The sequence below is a fragment of the Zootoca vivipara genome, chromosome Z1, assembly GCF_965207765.1.
Source record: "Zootoca vivipara chromosome Z1, rZooViv2.hap1.1, whole genome shotgun sequence".
In the NCBI taxonomy this organism is placed as follows: Eukaryota; Metazoa; Chordata; class Lepidosauria; order Squamata; family Lacertidae; genus Zootoca; species Zootoca vivipara.
The window spans coordinates 35,949,941-35,971,236 of NC_142583.1; the positions used below are offsets into that span (position 1 = coordinate 35,949,941).

At 41.5% G+C, this 21,296-nt stretch overlaps 1 protein-coding gene across 11 annotated transcripts in view; it reads right to left on the reverse strand.

Moving 5' to 3' along the window:
* The window catches only part of ARFIP1 (ARF interacting protein 1), a 35,299-nt gene extending 14,760 nt beyond the window's left edge, over positions 1–20,539 (reverse strand). Inside the window, exons 1-6 of one of the 11 annotated variants that reach the window (XM_088660246.1) lie at positions 20,360–20,539; positions 14,777–14,856; positions 11,994–12,115; positions 10,197–10,298; positions 2,699–2,807; positions 2,196–2,291 (exon numbers count right to left, since the gene is read on the reverse strand). In XM_088660246.1, the coding sequence (XP_088516372.1) occupies positions 2,196–2,291; positions 2,699–2,807; positions 10,197–10,289 (298 nt within the window). In that variant the 5' untranslated portion in view covers positions 10,290–10,298; positions 11,994–12,115; positions 14,777–14,856; positions 20,360–20,539. Of the gene's footprint in view, positions 1–2,195; positions 2,292–2,698; positions 2,808–10,196; positions 10,299–11,993; positions 12,116–14,776; positions 14,857–19,975 lie in introns of all 11 variants that reach the window. The other 10 variants (XM_035112049.3, XM_088660250.1, XM_035112050.3 and 7 more) reach the window with 10 other exon arrangements.
* Positions 20,540–21,296: the final 757 nt, after the last annotated feature.

Sequence of the window (21,296 nt, forward strand, 5' to 3'; positions counted from 1 at the left end):
ACTCAATTAATTACTGCATTTGCCAGCGGTTGCAGTGTTCACAGTGTGAAATTGGGATACTGGTCCAAGTACACTGATGAATTAATAATTCTCCCAGCATGTGGAAAATATGCAGTATCTTGCATTTTCACTAAATGCATATGCTGCAGTAAAGCTTATGAAGACTGGTTCTTTTAAATATCTGCATAGCAGTTATGGTTACAAGCCTACACACATTTAACTGGAAGCCAGTCTTGCTGAGCTCTATGGGCATTTTTTTTCAGAGTTGAGAGGAACAAGATCAAGTCACAAGAGGACATCTACATGACATAGCAACTACCTATGCCATCTCACTTTTAAAAACAGAATTAACTTCCCTATAACTAATATTCAGATAAATAAATAAATAAATAGCTCTGACAGCTAAATGCCTGTACAGCATACTTGAGTGTTGCTCACTGTTGTCAAGGGAAGAGGCATTCTTCCTTCCAACCCCATCTTACTTCTATAGCACCCCATTACTCAAGGAGGCTTCAAATTTTTTAAAGCAGATGTCTTTCCAGTATGTCCACCATGTGAGCTGCGGTGAACCTAGGATGTGCCTACCATGCGTTTGCATGTGATACATCACCCCCTTCAGGTGTTTTGATGCTCAGAAGACATGTGTGAAGAATCACACAGTGCTTCTAAAGTGACTCTAGTGATGACTACAAATACACTGCAAGGTAGAGGAGAGAAAGCAGCCACATTACAGTTTCGTCAACCAGAGAGCTTTTTCAGTGCACCATATTCCACATCAGAATCATTATCCCAAATTCATGCAATGATTCAGTTAGGCATCTCAAACATTTTGAAATTATTTTTCACCATGACCTTCAAAATCAAGAGAGCAGTGGAACCCAGCCATAAGTAGAAGCTAGTAAAAGAATCACAAGCAAGGCTGTGAATTTTAAAATGTTACCATCAGCATTCTACATTTAGTGGTATTGAACTGCAGATAGGGAGTGCATAAAGCCTGCTCTTTTTACAAACACCCAACAAAAGCAAGCACAGAATTGTTGGAAAACATTCCAAATTGCAACATATGCCTCACCTATACCACTTCTATGATATGTTCCTTCGCAGCAATACTCATAGCTAACTACAAAAAAATATATGTGTGGCATTGCAGCTTGCTAGTACAAAGATGAACTGTCAGGATGGTGTTGACTCCCACAGATGATGTTATTTTAGCATACAGGATAGAGCATGTTGAGAAGAAGCACACCAGCTCCTGCAATTCTAAAAGCTGCAACCTGAGATGTTTGCTATGTGAAAGCTAACAATCCAGTAGGAACATGTTTGGGCTATGACCTAAACATCAACAACCAATAGCAACTTTAGGAAAGTATTGATTCATTTGATTTCTACAAATGATCCAGCAGAGCCATAAGCAAGATTTTAAATTGCTATAAACCAAAGTATTATCAATTCATTCTAAGTGGTTCATACAATTACTTGATAGCAAGTGCTTTCTATAACCTTTAAGATATGTTCACAATACCAACCATACATGAATCTAGTTTTTAAAAGGCTAAAACATATGAATGCCTTAGGTACATTTAGAGATTTCAGTGCTGATCACTGGCACATACTCTGAACTTCATCATACCTAAAATAATGTCTGCACAATACCCTACACACCAAAGGCTCCCCCAAGCTGATGTCCTAAATGGGTTTGGGGCTAAACTGCCATCAGCCCCAGCTAGCATGGCCAATGTCTAGGAATGATGAGAGTTGTCTAAAACATCTGGATGGCACCTGGATGGGGGAGGCTACCTTATACAATAGGCCTGGGAAATACTCTACCCTTTCACTCTACCAACACTAGACTAACTTGATCAAAGCCAAGCAGTCCATGGTATAGCCTTGGAAATTATATATTCCTGTTATAATGGAGAACTAATGGAACACTACTACCACTACAAGAGAAAATTGCAGTAGCAAGGTCATTCCTCAAATCATTTGCCTGATGATAAAATTTGTTTGATCATGTTTAATAGTAAAGAAAGATAGTATGCAGAAAGAAAAATGCAATGGTTACTTTGCCAAGTGACAGAACCATGAAAAAGCAGCTGTTATGCTTAGCAATAGCAAGTAATCATAACGAATTATCTGTTAACTTGGGAGTTAGTATTGTATCAGCAAGAGTGTTATCTGCTTAAACCTCTGAATACCTTTGGGCATAATTAAATCACTCCCTTGTTCAGCCAGTCTGCTAGCAGCTGCACTGCTAGGAGATACAACAGGTGACATGGGTAATGATGAGGGACCTGGAAACGGGACATACACCATGAAAATCCATCCTTATTGGATCAACACATTACATGTACACACAAAAATAGAGAAACTAGATTGAAATTTGTACATCAACATTTCAGGTTAGGGCTGCTTTGAAACAGAGGCAGCTCCATTATGGGGGCTGCTCCACAGGGCAAGCCCTTTTGTGTATACTGACCATTTATTTATCTCACCACCACCACCACCACCATGAACTAGCTTTTAGAACTCAGAATTTTTTCATGTACAAATTCACTGAATGAATTGCGAATAGACATATTCTTTGGCTGAAGTGCTTTTTTTTACATACAAATGAGTAACAATGAATACTACATAGAATCCCTTTCCTGTTATTAATATATTTGTAGTAAATATTCTTAGTTCATCAGTAATAACTTACCTTGAAATGGTCCAGCTTCAATGATTCCCTCTTTGGTACTGTCGAAGCCATGCGATGTAATTTGGGTTTCAGACAGACCAAGTCCAGCTGGTATTGAGTGCTTCAAGTCCTTAGAAATGTTTGTATAAAAAGGGAAATCCATGTAAAAATCCCAGATAAAGGAACTTGTAGGCATTATAACAACCTATCAAGCTCCTCTATAACAAGGCATTTGACAGCCTAGAATCCAGTTTATGGTGTCATGAGATTGTATTATGATGACTTAACACAGTACAGCTTTGCAGTTTGCATCATACATTTCACTTAAATTTGTGAACCAGGTGCTATATACCAGGGATGTCCATCCGCTAGATCAATCCGGATGATCATGGCAGATCTTGGTGGACCACGGGATCCCTATAGATCGGTGGCAGTGATAAGCTACGGAGTGAAAGTCCCCCCCCCCACTGCTCTTTTCCTTTGTTGTGTCAAATGCGTATTTTGCCAGCCAACGAGTTAGAAAACAAAAGCAGTTGTTACCGCTGCGTTGTCATTATAGGTGAGCGATGCCCCCCCCCCACAAATAAAGCTAAACATGCTTTGCTATTCCTCACTAAAAGAAGCTCAACAACTTTGGCTTCACCCCCCCCCCCAAGAGGTCAACAACTTTGTCTCTACTGGGAGTAGATTGCAGTCTTTTGGGAGTTGGACGTGCCTGCTATATACCCTGTTTCCCCTATTTTAAGATGTAGTCATAAAATAAGCCATAGCAGGATTTTTAAGCATTCAAGGAATATAAGCCATACCCCCCAAAAAAGACATAGGGATAGGCGCAGCAGCAATGCCGGCCGCGGCAGAAAGAGGGAAAAAATAAGATATCCCCTGAAAATAAGCCATAGTGTTGTTGTTTTTGAGGAAAAATAAATATAAGATGGTGTCTTATTTTCGGAGAAACACGGTACCAATTGTTTACAAGGACAAATGGTTTCCACTAAGAAGATGGGGAGGGCAATATAACGTGGTCTAGAATGCACCTCGGTTGGGTCAATACAGTACTTATATCCAATTTCTTTCCTAAGGGATTTTGCTTTGACTTCAAGTATCCCTCTGCCATTTGGAAGGCTTAAGAATGAGACGAGTTCCATCAAGTTCAATGCAACTGCATTCTAAATAAATGTGTTAAGACACTGCAATGTATTCTGCTTTCATATTAAAAGTCAGAAACTTACATGCTAACTTACAGAATAAGGAAAGTTGCAAAGGCAGCATTCTGCCTCCCAGCAGTATGGCAGAGTTAACAGAAGCAGTAACACCCTGCTACATTTCCCAGCATTGCATATGCTGATCAACTAAGTAGGATTTTTGTATCCCTCCCTTTTTTTGCCAGCAATACAATTTACATTTCAGTTGACTAGCAATCACTGCCCTGACTGGCGGGATAGGCACTGATTTCCTCTGGTATAGATGCTTATTTCTACAAGAAAACTATGTGTGGTTTGGGGTTTGTTATGTTTTTTTAAAAAAGAGGGAGAGGGAGAGAGCTGACTTATGGTGTTCCCCTCAGCCCTGGTAAATCCCCTTAGATACCGGTATCCTCAACAAGATTTGACAAAGATATGACCCAGATTTGCTTTTCAGTGGCTTTCTCAACTTTATTCCCAGGTACAAATCTCTGTTTCCTGAATCATTCTGTTACTTGCCCATTCTGCTAATGCTCTATAGAAGTATGCCTCTCTGTGGGACCTCTGTACAATATTCCTCCCTAGATTCACTCTCATCCCCTTACCACACCCAACTTCTGGCAGTTCTGAAACATTTTCTTGTTTTCAACTAAGTGCCAAAGTCTTATAGCAATGAACAAACACCAGGGATTAAGGCTTTAATCTCTAATCAAGAGATTCAGCCTTTATTGAGAAAGGTTGTCAGCATTAGTTTCAAAACCACAATGTTAATGACCATAATAGGCACAAAAAACCATGCCAAAAGCCTACCCATATCTCGATTTAGAGCCTGATGCTTTAAAAGGATTTAAAAAACATGTAGTCTCTGTAACTTTTTCAAGGCCTGGTTGGAATAGGGAACCTGCTCTATAGACAGCTCTCTCACCAACGTTTTGCCACTTTAATGTAATTCACTGGCAACTCTTTGAAATGCAGAGTTGACAATGACCAAAATCCAAAAAGAAACATAAAACTGAATGATGCCTATCCCCAGCTGTCTGTAGCTTTAACTGTTGTTAATATGGGTGACCGGAACAAGAGGCTGGAAGCCAAATGGTCCAAGCTACTCCAAACAAACACCTATATAACTACATACAGGCTACCCTCTATAACAGAGGTAGGCAACCTAAGGCCCATGGGCGGGTCGCGGCCCAATCACCTTCTCAATCCGGCCCACGGACGGTCCAGGAATCAGCATGTTTTTACATGAGTAGAATGTGTCCTTTTATTTAAAATCCATCTCTGGGTTATTTGTGGGGCCTGCCTGGTGTTTTTACATGAGCAGAATGTGTACTATTATTTAAAATGCATCTCTGGGTTATTTGTGTGGCATAGGAATGCCTTCATTATTATTTTTTCAAAATATAGTCCGGCCCACCACATACATGGTCTGAGGGACAGTGGACTGGCCCACGGCTGAAAAAGGTTGCTGACCCCTGCTCTATAATCTATTCCCCCCATTCAGCCCATTTCTAACTCTAACTCCCCTTCTCCCACACTATATGTCAGCTCAACACTCTAGGTTTGATAGACAATGTAAGGGGAGATACACACAGGACAACCCAGACGGGTTGGCAGGAAGACCTCACATATAATAGACATGCAAAATGGCTAGCTTAAACCAATTGTACTAAACTTGAGGGGACTGGGAAACCCTATCAAAAGAAAACACATCACCCCGTATGTAAGCACAATGAAACCACACATTGCCTTCCTACAGGAAATACACAACTCACTCAAAGGAAGCAAACTCCTGAGCGAACCCTGCTTCAATCAACAATGAGTCGCCCCTGGCTCAGGTAAGGTCCGTGGGGTACTCATACTACTCAGTAGAGACCTAAATTTTAAAGCCACAACAGTGCTACGTAAAAGGCAGATTTATTTTTGCTAAAGGGGTACTAGATGGGAAAACTAAACTGACAAATGGATCCATAAATGCCCCAAACACAAAACAACTGGAGTTCATCCAAAAGACACTAAGCAAATTCCTCTCCTTCTCCAAAGGGGAAGCAATCCTAGGAGATGACCTCAACCTAAATATGAGAGGCACCTCCCTAAAAGACATCCATCCTACAACCCCAAACAATTAGAGACTCGTACAAACTACTGAAAATTCAAAGAAACAGAGGCCTTTATGACATCCAGGGAGAAAAGAACCTAGGAGACACCAGTCACACATTCCAGTTTGAACGCCATGGCACAATGTCCAGACTGGACAGCATTCAGCTCACACAAGGCCTGATCCCCGTGGTAGAAACAACAAACATTGGTAACATTAAAATCACAGACCACACCCCAGTAGAAGTTACTCTCAAAATAGGAGAGGAAACACAAACAACCCTATCATGGTCCTTCAGCCCCATCCTAATCACAAACCAACTAGCTAGAGAGAGTCTCTTGAAAACTCTCCAAAGCTACTTTAAGGACAATGATGTGGGCGACATAATAACCCCCTCCTCTGGGACACAATGAAAGTGGTCACCAGAGGAGCCTGCATAAAGGAGAGAGCATCACTTAAAAAAACAAGCCTCCTCCAAAATTGGTAAATTAGAACAAAAATTACGACCCTCTCATCACACTACAAACAGGAGCAAAAAAACTCCTTAAACTCATAGAACAAAAAAGAAGGGAAATTAACATCCTATACTCTAAACAATGCTTTTACAAATAGGGAGGGAAGAACTGGGGCTGGGGCTGATGAAGGGGAAGCAAGATTCATGTAGCTGCTCCTTTGGGGGCTGATGGATCCAAGTTGACTTCTGCGGAGGCAAGGAGTTTCCCAGGGGGTCCTTGGACCCCATGCCAATGTCAGAGGCTGAAGTGTGCTGCCCTACAGCTCTGACAACTTTAGAAAATGAGTTTAGGAGCTAAAGTCTCATGTCAGAAAATCTGCAGGAACTTGCATTTTTGGCAGCTGTGAAGCTTTGAGTTACTAAACGAGTAACCTAGACCAAAACCAATTTTGAAAAGGGGGCAAAACCCAATCACAGTGCAGAATTAGTTATTGGAAAGTCTGCCCTACACACCAGGCATATGAAACCCCCTTCCACCACCACCCCTGCAATATTTCTCCTCCTCTGTGGGGCACACCTAGAAGTGCTAATATGTCAAGTGCTCCCAAATGAGCAAAGATGAGTGATGCAAGCATTGAAATGACAAAGATAATTTCCTGACACTATTTATACAGCATAAGGCAGTAACTTTACTGTGTGTCCTGCAGAATAATTTAGTCTGCTGGGTTTCCTGTCCTAAAGAGTAGTTAAGAGGGACCTGCCAGCCAGCCACTCCATTTAATGGGCTACCAGTAATGAACTCAAGGGTGCATATACTTTCTTCCATTTGAACTCCAGCAATTAATGTGATAATGCCGTCTATTCAGCATTACTCAAGAACAGATTCTGAAAGCCTTTTATAGCTTCCAGTTTAACAAAGTGATAAGAGGATTCCGACTAAAACATCAGAAAAAACTTTCTGATGGTAAGAGCTATTGTTTTCCAATGCACTGTCTAAATAATTAAATACCTTAATCTCATCAGCTCTGAACACAGCTGATCTTTTAATACAAGTTTGCAGCAATTAATTTCTATTACTTTAGCTATGCAAGGGACTTAGGAGCAACATGGAGTTGTGTTTAGGAAATCCTTCTGACAGACAGGCAATAATGATTTCCTTTAATCAAAAGCCTTGGTGCCGTTTTTAGTAGTAGTAGTAGTAGTGGTGGTGGTAGTAGCAGCAGCAGCAGCAGCAGCAGCATTGTAACATCCTACACAATGGGTAGGCAACCTAAGGCCCAGGGGCCGGATCTGGCCCAATCGCCTTCTCAATCCGGCCTGCAGATGGTCCGGGAATCAGCATGTTTTTACATGAGTAGAATGTGTGCTTTTATTTAAAATGCATCTCTGGGTTATTTGTGGGGCATAGGAATTCATTCTTTTCTTTTTCTTTTTTTCCTTTTCCAAAATATAGTCCAGCCCCCCACAAGGTCTGAGGGACAGTGGACTGGCCCCCTGCTGAAAAAGTTTGCTGACCCCTGTCCTACACAGAATGACACAATGGGAAGGGCTGCCCCCATTATTTCCATAGATCCATTCTGTAGCAGCATATTGCAACTCTGCTAGGCTGCAAATTGCAGCTCCACTGACATGAAGTGGTAGCAAAGCTTTTTAAAATATTTAAATAAACTGGTAAACGCTCTGCCACATCCTCTCATATTGGTACATTCCTTCCCCTCTGAAAATTAATAGATCTGATCTCCCTCAATAGTTGTTGAAAATGCTCTCCTACTTTTACAGAGGCAGCAGATGATTCTACAAACATTTTGTGGGCACAGCCAACCAGCCAGGTATAAAATATATGATTTTTTTCAAGTCTGAAAGAGGTTATCCCTCAAACCACACAGCCTATACCAGAGCAGCCCCTAGTGGACACAAAAGTATGTTACAATTTCATTTTATTCATGCAGTGTTTATTTTACAATAGTAATCCGTATTTAAAAACACTCAAAGAATAGGGGCATTTCAGCTGGCAAGAATATTTCACTTAACAATGTCAGCCTTGTAAATAAGCCAACAATGGATGCCAACAAAGCCTGCTTATGGATAATTTTAACGGGAGCATGATAGTTTTACATGTCCAGAAGATAATCCCTAATAACCAACACACACCATATTTGTAGGTCTCCTGCAGCCAGAAAAAGGTGCTCTTTGCAAAAAGGAGTAACACAGAAAACATTCTAAGAAAGTTAAAAATAATTAACTCCAAAGAAAGCATGCAAAACAAGGACACATATGCAAAAGATTTATACACCCTCAGCACTGATTTTCATCACTTATTACTTTGATCAGCCTCTCCATGGCCACCTAGACAAACCTTTTTGCATCCTTCGCATCAATAACAAACCTTCAGAATTCAGGCTGCAACTCCATACTCACTTACATGGGAGTTACACTGAAGTCAATGGGGGCTTACATCTGAGCAAACATCTAGGACTGCCACTACACTCTGCTATCCTGCCATTTACAGTTATCCCACCACCACTTGCTCCCACACCTCCCCTATCACTCTCAGCAAAGAAAGCAATACTTAGAATTCTTCTTCCTCCTGTTCTCTCAAATCACTGCAGCTACATTAATTGTCTGATTCACAAAGCAGTTAAGACAGAATCCTCAAGTTCAAACTGACACAACATCATGATCCCATCAGTTAGTATCAATGGAATGCTATTTCAAATAGCAATCATAACCAACGGGCTGCTGGAGGGAGGTGGCAGCACATTCCTACTTTGCTTGCAAAACATGCTGGTCCCGTGAGTCTGGTGCTGGAAGGGAGATGTTTATGGTTGGGTGGTGGCTGAGGCATGTAGCTCTTGCTCTCCTCCCCATCCCTTTGTGGCTTGAGGTTGGGAAGCCTTGTGCCTCATGTACTTGCAGGCACATATTCTCATCCTGCCTGTATTAACAAGCCCTACTTACCTAAGCAAAATTCCTAGTCACCACAACTTGATAGAAGAAATGAAGTATTTTTTAAGTCCCAGAAAGCTAATGTTTCAAAATACAACTAAAGTTGGAGTAAGACTTGAATAGTCTAGCAGTCTAATACGTTCTCAGATTATCTGATTTATTCACCTGCATATTGGACTTTCCTTATTCCCAACAATCAGGACAAATTATACTCTAGAAAATATTAAATGAAATCTACAAATAACTTTAACTGCAAGAAATCAAACCATTACAGCATCTTACTCTTCTATGTTTTATTACTTTTATGGAGTTATTTGCAACATATCTTGTGATTTGAAAGTATAAAACCTATACAGTAGTCATCTCTAGACAAAAGGCTGGCAAGCCTTCTCCAAGCAGGAGAACATTAGACTAATCTAGGCAATACTTTCCTCCTATAATTTGCTTGCTCCAGGCATTTGATTTTACCAATAATTTGATTATTGGTGAAATGCTCAGGGATTTAATTTACACTATACTTATATCATTATTGATTATCATTAATTAATATTAATACATGTGTTGCCCAATGCAAAATGCCATTAGGCAACTTACAGTACCACAAATTCTATTTTTTTAAGCAAAAATCATTTTTAAAGCAAAAATAGTTTTTAAAAAAACACTAACAGCAATAGCAAAACCCCACTCTGAACTGATCTAAATATGTGCGAATTCATCATTCAAAAAGTAACATTCCCCAAGAAAATTATTGAGCCACTAGGTGAGAAAATATATTAAACTCAAACACTAAAAACCATTGCTATTATACATATTGTTAAACTGCTTAGTTATGCATCATACCCTGTTATAGTTGTGCTCATGTGTATCTTCAAGTTCTCCATTACTTGTCACAGAAATCTCTGCTGCTGAATTTTTTGGAGATTCTTCAGCCATTGAACAATCCTATAGTTTGAAGAGAAATATGTTGAGTGTTATATGTTGAGTGTTATAAAAATGATATTAATATTAAATGTTTAGCTATTTCACTAAACTACCACATTTCACTGAACCACAAAGAGGATATTTGCAGATCCTAACACACTGATCCCATGAAACATAGCTTATTAAATTATTCAGTCTCCTAAACAAAAAGCAAGTAGTAGATCAAGTACCCTTTGTTCAGGTCAGTCTGCTCCCACCCCAGTGCTAGACACACATAAAAACAATTGATGGCCCACACAGTAATTTCTGCCTCCAAGTCACAGTACATTAAATATTCTTGACACTTAACATTACCAAACAGCATAATATTTATATTTACTTTGGTACATGGCAACCCTTTTCAGTTATCAAAAGATGCTCACAGAAGGACTTAAGAGAACTGCACCGCCTATGAGTCATCTACCTTTTGTTGTGCAGCCTCAAATATTAATGCCTGTAAGGCTGGTGAGTGCATCTGATCAAGCACCTGATTGTCACAGTGCCAGGTAAAACTCTAGTTTGCCCAGTTTCTCTATAGAAGTGTACATAAGACTAAGACCAACCAAGGGCTGTTCACATACCTCCCATGGTGTTCCCACATGAACTCTGGAGTATTATAATAGGTTATATATTTAATCTGAGCAGATGTACAATTTTGATACTGTAAACAGCTGAATAGTTTACAGGCAAATTGTTTCCTCTTTCACACAACACCTGCAAATTTATTAGTCAAAACTCATGTAACTATGGCATCTGTTTTTATAAGGTATTGAACGCAGATCAAAAGGCTAATGCACACGTGTAAGGTAATATGAAAACACTACATAGCTATTATCTATAACTTTAGCTCATCTTTGCAAAATGGCATATGCCCCATGGCTAGTGTATCTTTCTGCATCTTCTGGGTTTTATTAGATCAGGCATCCCCAAACTGCGGCCCTCCAGATGTTTTGGCCTACAACTCCCACGATCCCTAGCTAACAGGACCAGTGGTCGAGGAAGATGGGAACTGTAGTCCAAAACATCTGGAGGGCCGAAGTTTGGGGATGCCTGTATTAGATTGTGGAAAGACCCAACGAAGAGTCCACATGACTATGTGGCAAAAGCCTGAACCAATCAAGTCACCACAGTGTACACGATGCAGAGTGACCAGTGCTGAAAGTGCTAAGACACTAGCTGGATTAGTTAAGCCTGGTAAGGGTAAACTGTAAATTACAATTTATGACATATTGCAATAGTCATCCAAGCAGACCCGCCTTGCCACAGATCAGGTCGCATCAATTAAATGTAGCATTCAGTTCTTAAAGCAATGGCATGGTTTGCGCATCACATTAAACCATAGTTTTAACCAAACTATGGTTTGATGTATGCTACTTAATAGTTCCCAAGGCACTCCCCTCTGTTGCCTCTACTAGTCTGTTTACTTGATGCTGAACCATGATTTCATAGTACAGTCGTACCTCGGGTTACATACTTTTCGGGTTGCGTACTTTCCGAGTTACATACTCGGTGGACCCGGAAGCGTTTACTTTCGGGTTCACTGTGCGCGCATGTGCAGACGTGCGCTTTTGCAGTTGTTTGGGTTACGTATTTTTCGGGTTACGTACTAGACCCCGGAACGAATCAGGTACGTAACCCGAGGTACCATTGTACAGTATATGCTAACAAAATCCTTACCCACTGCAGTTGGTTTCAAATCCCCAGTTGGCTTTGAAGCTCTCTACATGACCTTGGGCCAGTCATAGTCTCTCAGCCTAATCTAATTCACAGGATTGTTGTAAGGATAAAACAGACAGCACCTGCCAACAACATGCAATCCTATGTTCATGCTAGGGAATAAAGTATTATTGCATCACTATCCGTAGGTGTAACACTTTTCCCATGATGTAATCAAAAGCATTGCTCTATGCAAAAAAAAAATCAATAAAAAGTTTCTCAATACAAATTAAAAGACACTTCATAAAACTTTAGTACACGCTATAAAATCTACAATGTATTATACGACTCTGGAGTTACAAGTAGTCTTTGAGCCTACAGCTATACAATTCAGCACAATAGCACCATGTTCTAAAATTTAAGAAGCCTAAACACAAAATGCCCGAAATCACATGTCAGGTCAAAATTTAACCAGCTATGATTATTTTAAATACTTTTATATCACAAGTCTTTCTTATATAGGGTTGTGTTCCCTGATTTCTCAAAGCCAAAGGGAGACACCACCAAATTGTACTGAAGTCTGACTCAATATAAAAACTTACCGATGGCACATTCCTATGTAGCCTGCAGTCTCTTCATCCCCCTCCACATACTTTTAATCTGGTCTGCAACACATGTGCTGTGAGGGATGCCAGGTGAGCTTAAGGAAGACAAATTGCTCTGCCCCTCCTTTGGTAGTTTCTGAGATGGCTGCAGAGGAAGGGGTTTATCTTCCTCGGCAGTGAGCATGAAAGCTGAGTGAACTTCTGAAAGAAGGAATGAGTTTCCTACCCTTCCTATCAGATCTCACTTTGTTTCTCTACTGGCTGGAAAGGGGGTTTTGTTGTGTTTTTATATTGTAATTTTATCCTGTGAACTGCCCTGAGACATGCAGGTATAGAGCAGTATACAACTTTATTATATCTATCTTTATCATCATCATCATCATCTTTCATTTGCAGCCAGCACATGTCTATTCAGAAGTAAGCCCCACTGAGTCCAATGGAACTGGCTTCAATCCCAAACACACTTATGTAGTGTAGTGGTTAGCAAGTCGCTTTAGGACCAAGGAGACCAGGATTCCAATCCCCACTCAGTCATGAAGTTCACTGGCTGACCATGCATAATGTCGTACTTTGATGGACCGAACCCCTGCTAGACTGAAAGCAGCATGGAATATTTTTGTGCTCCACATTCAGCCAGGCCGACTTCTCTCCCTTCTCACCTTGGGCACTCACCAGAGACATGCTTTGCCGCTGACCTAGTGGTGTCCATTTTTCCCACCTAAATGAATGGCTACACTTCCTTCCTATGGGGACAAGCTGCATTTTGAGATAAAACAAAGCCAAGCCTGTACTCCCAACACCGAGTGGCCACTACTCACAGGGTTCTTTACAATGTATAGACCAGGCATCCCCAAACTGCGGCCCTCCAGATGTTTTGGCCTACAACTCCCATGATCCCTAGCTAACAGGACCAGTGGTCGGGGAAGATGGAAATTGTAGTCCAAAACATCTGGAGGGCTGAAGTTTGGGGATGCCTGGTATAGACTCTTCCTCCAATGTTCCCAGTCAACCATCATGTGAAGCAGTTTACAAGTTAAAAAGCAATTCATTAGAGACTCTGGTAGTTGCAACCACCTTCCCCTGATGTTTGTGTTTCTCTTGATTGAGTCATTCCAGAAAGAAAATGTCCCTGCCCACTACTGACATGCAGCTGCCAAGAGATCAGCACCAAGTGGGAGTATGGCCCCTTACAGAAAAACAGAACTTCCCACAACTGTTCTAAAAGATGCAGGTGTAAGCTCTGGTGGACTGCACTATGGAGAGCTTGCCATAGTACACAACCAATAAGGCTCTGCCCTTATCCTAGGATACAACCAGCACAACTGATGCAGCAACAACTGGATATAATAATCACCTGAAAGTGGCCTGGAGCATTCTGTACCAGTTGTAGCTGTTCAAGGACAGACTTAAGAGCAGGATTTGGCCATTTTCTTGTTTTCCACATCTTAATAGGACACTTTGCAAGAAGTTACTCAAGCACCAAATAAGTTACTTACCCGAAAAGGGGAAGCTGTGCCCTTACAACAAAAGCTGAAACTAACAGTCTCTCAAATTCGGGATGAGACTAGGAAACGTTTTCAATCTCAAAATAACTGGTAGCCAAAGATCCATATTAGGAGGATGCAAACATCCAAGATTGGTATGTTATCTCTCCTGTTTTCTACCTGGCCAAGTGCATGCTTTTCAGCGAGATTTTGCCAAAGAACAGCAGTGGGCATAGGGGGGAGGGGGATTATTATGAGATCTGATGTACCAGGGTATAGTGATGAAAGACTTATCAAACCATCTAGCATCTGTGATTCTATCTTATTATTATTTATCTATAAACACACAAGAATCTGGATCAATATGTTCACAGAGGTCTGTCATGTGTGTCTTTCCTGAAAAAGCACCAGGTGGCCCCAACTACCAAAAAACCTGTGGGGACAAAAATGAGGCTGAGGGACAACAAAAACACTTGCAAGGTTATCTATAAAAATCCTCATTCTGACAGAATACTTTGCTGTTTAATGGGGCAATACAAAATCAAATGTAAACATTAATTTGTTTTCAGTTAATCATATTCTGAATTTGACAAATAATATTCTGTTATAATCAAGAACAATTAAAACAGAGATTGGTTCAATTTCCCCCCCAGTCTGAGCCTGTTACTGGATTGGTTGATTTTAAATAGCTAAACCACTTGTATCACCCAATCACCTCAGAGTCAGACTGGAGTTCTTCTGGAGCCTGGTGAAGTTCATCAACAGTTTCTGGATTCTTGCTGTTTTCTGACATACCTGAAAGTGAAATAAGTTGAGCATGCATTGAGTTCTTCTAACTAACTAAGTAATTATGTGCTTTAAGGAAGTTCCTTCAAGATATTTACAAACCTTTCCAACTATATGTATCCAAATTCAGTAGACTTTTCGTTAACTAGCAAATATCATGAAATGTAAATTACTTCTACTCTTTTTCATAACACAAGGGACAGAACAACAAGAGAATAGTTAAGGGCTCCCTCAGCTAAACTAGAACTACCGTACTAACTAAAAAATACAAATGTTCCCAAGCAATCTAAAAACAAATTACTATTAGTTCTACCTACAGATCAAAATGCTGAGACTAACACAAGAAACTCAAGGTCAAAATGCTGTATACCAGCACCTGATAACCTTTTTCAGTATTAGATAACCACCACAATATTTTAGATACAGGTAATTTACAATTTATGCACATTTAACCCTAACCCTGCCCCTGCTCCCTTTCCGGTGCCAAAACCTGCATACACATCAGCGGTCACACGACAATCAAACCTGCATAGCTTCATGACTACAGTATCTGTTTGGAACTGAAATGGGGAAATCTAAAAAATGGACAGTACTTTCTTCATAGCAAGGGATTTTTTAGGTTTGCAGAAATGCATTTAGTTGTAAGGGAGGAAGCCCCCAGAGGAACCTAATCCTTAATCTCCAGGACCTATAGAATACTGAAGGCAGTTGAGATACAGAATGTTCAGTGTTATTAGAAAAAAAAGGGAAATGGTTCTGGGTGATCTTGTAACAGTTCTCAACGTTCTATAATTGGGATTAATTAGGAGGATTAAAGTCAAAGAGAAGATTGTCATGAGGTTAAAATAAAGCTCTTCTCCAAACTATACAGGGAGGCTTCAGGTGGAGGAAGAGCAGAACTACTACTCTTTTTCTTTCCCTCTCCAGAAACCTCCCCCTCTGCTTTTTAGCGATGGATAGATCAGTCCATGTGACCTGGGTCAATTTTACATTCATTTACTCTTAAGTATGGTCAGTCCTATCTCCACATTAATCTGATTTAAAAAAGAAGTCCATACAAATATTGATATTTAAGTATGAATTTTATCTCAATGTACATATTCCTAAACTTTCTATCCTAAAATGCATTTTTAAACACATGCTGGGACATTATGAACCAGAAACTGTACTGCAAAATTATGTTCCAATTCATGTTTAAGCCTGGGAGATATGAATTAGGTCATCTCCTTTAAAAATGCAGAGTCTTCATCTCTACCACTCTGATACACAGCAAATTGATCATGTTTGTTGATGATAGTCCACTCAAATCTTTTAGCATTACACAGCACAACAGGAAAATGTTATAGGAAGGTGGAAAAGAAAGAAAGAAGTATTCCTTTATGCCACAATTTACAATCCTCATCAATCAAGCCCTGACTAGTGCTATTAAGGCTCCTGTTCCAGAACGATTAGATCCCTAAACAAGAATAATATTTTGGGAGTTGCAGAAGACTATGCTGCGTACTATACTTTCTTGTTTAATATTTGCATGCTCCCACTTTTCCTGATTAAAAAACCTCCCCTAAACCAAAGTTTTCCTATTTCCCTGCCAAAACTGAATGCTGAACAAACAGTAACTCTGTAGGAAAGTTATAGAGGGGAACAGGAAGACTGACTGCTGATGCCTTCAGTGCCTACTTACAACTAAACTCAAGAGACCTAGAGCATCTCTAGGTCTAAATACTAAAGGCACTATCCAACTAAGGCTACAATCCTAGCCATGTCTTTTTTGAAGTAAGTTATGAATTCACTGAATTCAATGGGGCTTACATTCAGACATGTGAGGTTAGGATTCCAACCCTTAGTTATACTCAAGAGTAGACCCACTAAAAGCAATGGACCTGTCCACTACAGGAATCATTTCAATACTAAAACCAATTTAAGGTCAAGGTAAAGGGACCCCTGACCATTAGGTCCAGTCGTGACCGACTCTGGGGTTGCGGTGCTCATCTCGCATTATTGGCCGAGGGAGCCGGCGTACAGCTTCCAGGTCATGTGGTCAGCATGACAAAGCCGCTCCTGGCGAACCAGAGCAGCACACAAAAATGCTGTTTACCTTCCCACTGTAGCGGTACCTATTTATCTACTTGCACTTTGACGTGCTTTCGAACTGCTAGGTTGGCAGGAGCTGGGACCGAGCAACAGGAGCTCACCCCATCACAGGGATTCGAACCGCCAACCTTCTGATTGGCAAGCTCTAGGCTCTGTGGTTTAACCCACAGTGCCACCTGCGTCCCCCAAAACCAATTTAGAATGTTTTATTTATACTGTATCTAATTAAGAGTATTTCCATCACATGGCCACATTACCTAGCTCACACAAGAACACGCTGAACGTAAGATAGTGAAACTGAATCACATGGATTACATTACACTGATGTACATCTTGCTACATTAACATAGCAAAAAGACAGCACTTAAAACTTTTCAAACCTTTAACAACTTTAAAACGCCATTTTAAGTATATAAACTCACCTGCAAAAAAGTTAATATTGGCACAATATAATTAGCAGATATTGCACTATGCACTTGAAGCACTTCAGAAACTTGAAAAAACTATATAACTGTTGAATATTATTTGAGTCTCAAGGAACAACACTAGTCCCCTTTCTTTTCAGATATGCAGGCTGTGGGGAAGCCCACACTGTTTCACCCCATATTCAGCTCTTACTCTTTGCTGTTGCTGTTGAAGACTCTGACCATATGGCCTTACCATTTTAGGCCTCTTTAAACCCACTGCCCCTTTCTCACTCTTTTTCTGTCAATTCAGAAACTATACACTGAACTAAAAAAACACACACACAATAAAAATCAGGTCTTGGTTGAAGACCTTTACTTTATGTGTAAAGGGGACGTTATCAACTTGAATTAACACTAATATTAAACAAACTCTTTCACTTCATAATGAAAGACATTGTGTCAATCACAATAGAGAAAATGGAGAGCATTTTCAAACAAGCGGAAGTAGTTACCATTAATTGCTGTGCTTCCTAGGACTCAGGAAGTTAAGCAAAGTTCACTGCAAATTAGCATGTTTAACAGTGTGGTTTTACATGATGCCTTTCTAACCTGCCAAGAACCCACAAATACACTAGTGGTAAACAGAAAATTAAACGTGCAGGGAAGACTTCCAGTAAGTTTGACTATGCAAGTAAAATTTTATAGAAACATTTCTTTCACAGTTAGCACCAGCCTGCATCTAACTGGTGTGGTCAGAGGCGGATTGAAGAGAATGTGATTGGTTCACCTGTGCTGGGCGCCAAGCCGAGAGGGTGCCACAGGGGAAACCACAACAATGACTTAGAATGGAAGGCGAGAGGCAAGGATGTGCTGAATTTTGGCGTTGCACAGGGCACCCGAGGTCTGCCACTTGTGGGATGTAATATGAGTAGGTAGACAGAAACAGGATTTTGCGGGCGAGCACACATGAACTTGACCATGTTGTACCACCCATCAAACAGTTCATGCAGCCTGCCACATCCAAGTTTTCATTTAGGTTATGCTGAAACTCTTAATGTAGTAGTCAAGTCTCATCTGTTCATTGTCTTAAAGAAGCACCTGAGTATCTTATCATGGGTTGGATGAGGATTTGGTATATACCCTGTTTCTCCTATTTTAAGACACAGTCATAAAATAAGCCATAGCAGGATTTTTAAGCATTCAAGGAATATAAGCCATACCCCGAAAATAAGACATAGTGATAGGCGCAGCAGCAATGCCGGCCACGGGAGGAGGAGGAGGAAAAATATAAGACATCCCCTGAAAATAAGCCATAGTGTGCTTTTTTTGAGGAAAAATAAATATAAGACGGTGTCTTATTTTCGGAGAAACACGGTACCTCTTCCCATCACTTCTCTGTGAAACTCCCCTTCCTTGTCAGTGGGTGTAAAAGGAGAGCACCTCTTGGCGTAGAAAGAAATAAAGTCTCACTAGCTACCAAGCCAAATCACAATTTGTGGACCTGGAATCACAATTGAGCAAACTAAAAATATTCCTGTTCTTTTACCAGTAATCTCAGAACTATATCATATTATGAATCATTATGATCCCATAATATATGCATGCTATAAAACCCCCAACAATCTCCTTCAATAAAACAGTATCTTAATGGCAGAAGGCAGACTATATATATGCCATTACTTCCTTTTTACACTAGCTGCCTAGTTTTTATTTATTCTAGTCATCTATAAAACCAGAAAAAACCACATTTCCAGAAAGAGTTGGTATAATACACACAGAGAGTAGTATACTCTGCAAGATGAATGCTGTGGTATAAAAAGTGCAAGAAGAGACCTGAGTATATTATTCAACTAAGCAGCAATCACATCTGTGCATCTCACTGTATTTTGAATGTACCTGCAGAAACCATTCCATGTCTGTTTCCTATGGATGACTATTTCCTAGCTTGACCATCAGCTTCACCTACTGACTTTAGAAAAGTCACTTCCATCCTAACAATCTTTAAGAACTGCTCCAGTATTAAATTCCTTCATAAGACGACATAACTATTCAAGTTTTAAATCCCAGACAGTACTGAACTACAAGTTCCATTTCACAACGAAGAAAACTACCTTTGCGTGAACACAGCCCCAAACCTTTCATCCATACAGTAACTCATCCAAACGGCTGGGAGTCATGGATTCTGGGGAAGCAGGGCAGAAAGAAGAGTGCATGGCCAGAATACAACCCCTGAGCAAAAACAAAGCAGCAGCAACTTCACTTTTGGAAGTCAAGGGTGTGAGCACCAAGGAACCTAAAGATTTTGTGTTTTTAAAAGTCTAAATAAAGTGAGGAAGAGAAGAAAACCAAAAAGGCGTTTTTCCATGAGCAGGTTTGTATTTCTCCGCTAAGCACAAGTACTTCCTCCTGGGCACAAACACATCAGCTTTACACCTGCCATTTGCCCCACCCCCCAAGAAGAGATAAAGACCAGGAACCTTGAGCGCGCACCAGGATCCCCTTCCCGACAGGCCTCCCAAGCGGATTTGTTACCTAACAGGCGAAGGTTTGCGAGGCGAAACTAATCTTCCTGCATCATCCTACACCTCCGTGCCGTGACATTTTAAAAATAAATAAAAATAAAGCAACACCTGTTGAGCCACTGCCTGTCGGGCAAGCTGCAGCGGATAGGAAACGGTCTCTTCCGGGAAAGAGCGAAATGGTGGTGGTGGGAAATACGCCCTTCCCTTATACGTGGCCTAGGCCCCGGCTGAAGCTCCGGGGCCGCCGCAGGAGGCAGGCCAAGAACACCGGCCTGGCGCCGCGGGCGAGGAGGAAGGAGCGGAGTAACGGGAGAGGCGGCTGCGGAACGAGAAGGGCTTCGGCGAGGGAGACGCTGAGGGCTCCGCGTCGGTCCTGTCTGAGGGGAGGTTTTTTGGGGAGAGGGGGCCACGGCGCTAATTTCTTCGCCACCCTCTGCCCACAGTAACCACCCACCACACCCTTCTTCTTCTCCTCCTCCCTCCCTCACTTGCCTTCAAGCTCGGCTGCTTCCAGCTGCTCCCCCCGCAAAAGCCACGGAAACACGGCCGAGCAGCTTAAACGGAAAGGGCTCGCGAGAAAACGGGCGCCGGTTACTGCAGCCTCTCGCTCTCTCTCCCTCACCCCCCTCCCCGCCCTCCTTCCCTCCCTGAACGGCTGCACCAACCGGAACTGCCTGGCCGGAAGTAGAGCGTCCGCTTGCCGCTCTGTAACCTTCAAAGCGGCCGCTCTAGGCTTCCACGTTGCTGTCACCATGGCAACAGCATCCGGGCCTGTCGTCGAGTTTCTCGGCCGGTCTTCCCCCGCCGCCCCCCCCCCCTCCCGCTTCTCGCCTGCGACAAGCGGGCCGCGGCTGCAGACCTAGTGGAAAAAAGGGGGAGCTTCTCCGGTTGTGTAGGGCAACCAATGCGCAGAAGTAGAATAGCGTGCCGTGCCCTTTAAGGCTGCTCCACTTCGAATTGCGGCTTGCCAGTGGGAACGGAAAGCGAAGGCTGTGCTGTGTGTGGTTTTTCCTTTCCCGCCCTCCCAGAGGACTTCGGTGGATTCAGTTGCCTGCGGCAAAAACAAGGAAGAGCCTTGTTTCACCCGGGAACTTCCCTAAAAAGGGTTGTCTTTAGATGCTGAGATTCCAACTAAACATCAGGAAGACCTTTCTGATGGCAAGAGCTGTTTGACAGTGGAAAAGGCTCCTTTGGAAGGTGGTGGGCCTTCCTTGGAGGTTTTTAAGCAGAGGTTGGGGGCTGTCTGTCATGGATGCTTTAGTTGAGATTCCTGCATTGCAGGGGATTGATGACTCTCAGGTTCTCTCCCAACTCTACAGCTCTATGATTCCTAGGAGAGGTGGGATTGTTCTAATTGACAGACAGAAATACAGTGGTACCTCCGTTTACAAACTTAATTCATTCCGGAGGTCCGTTCTTAACCCGAAAC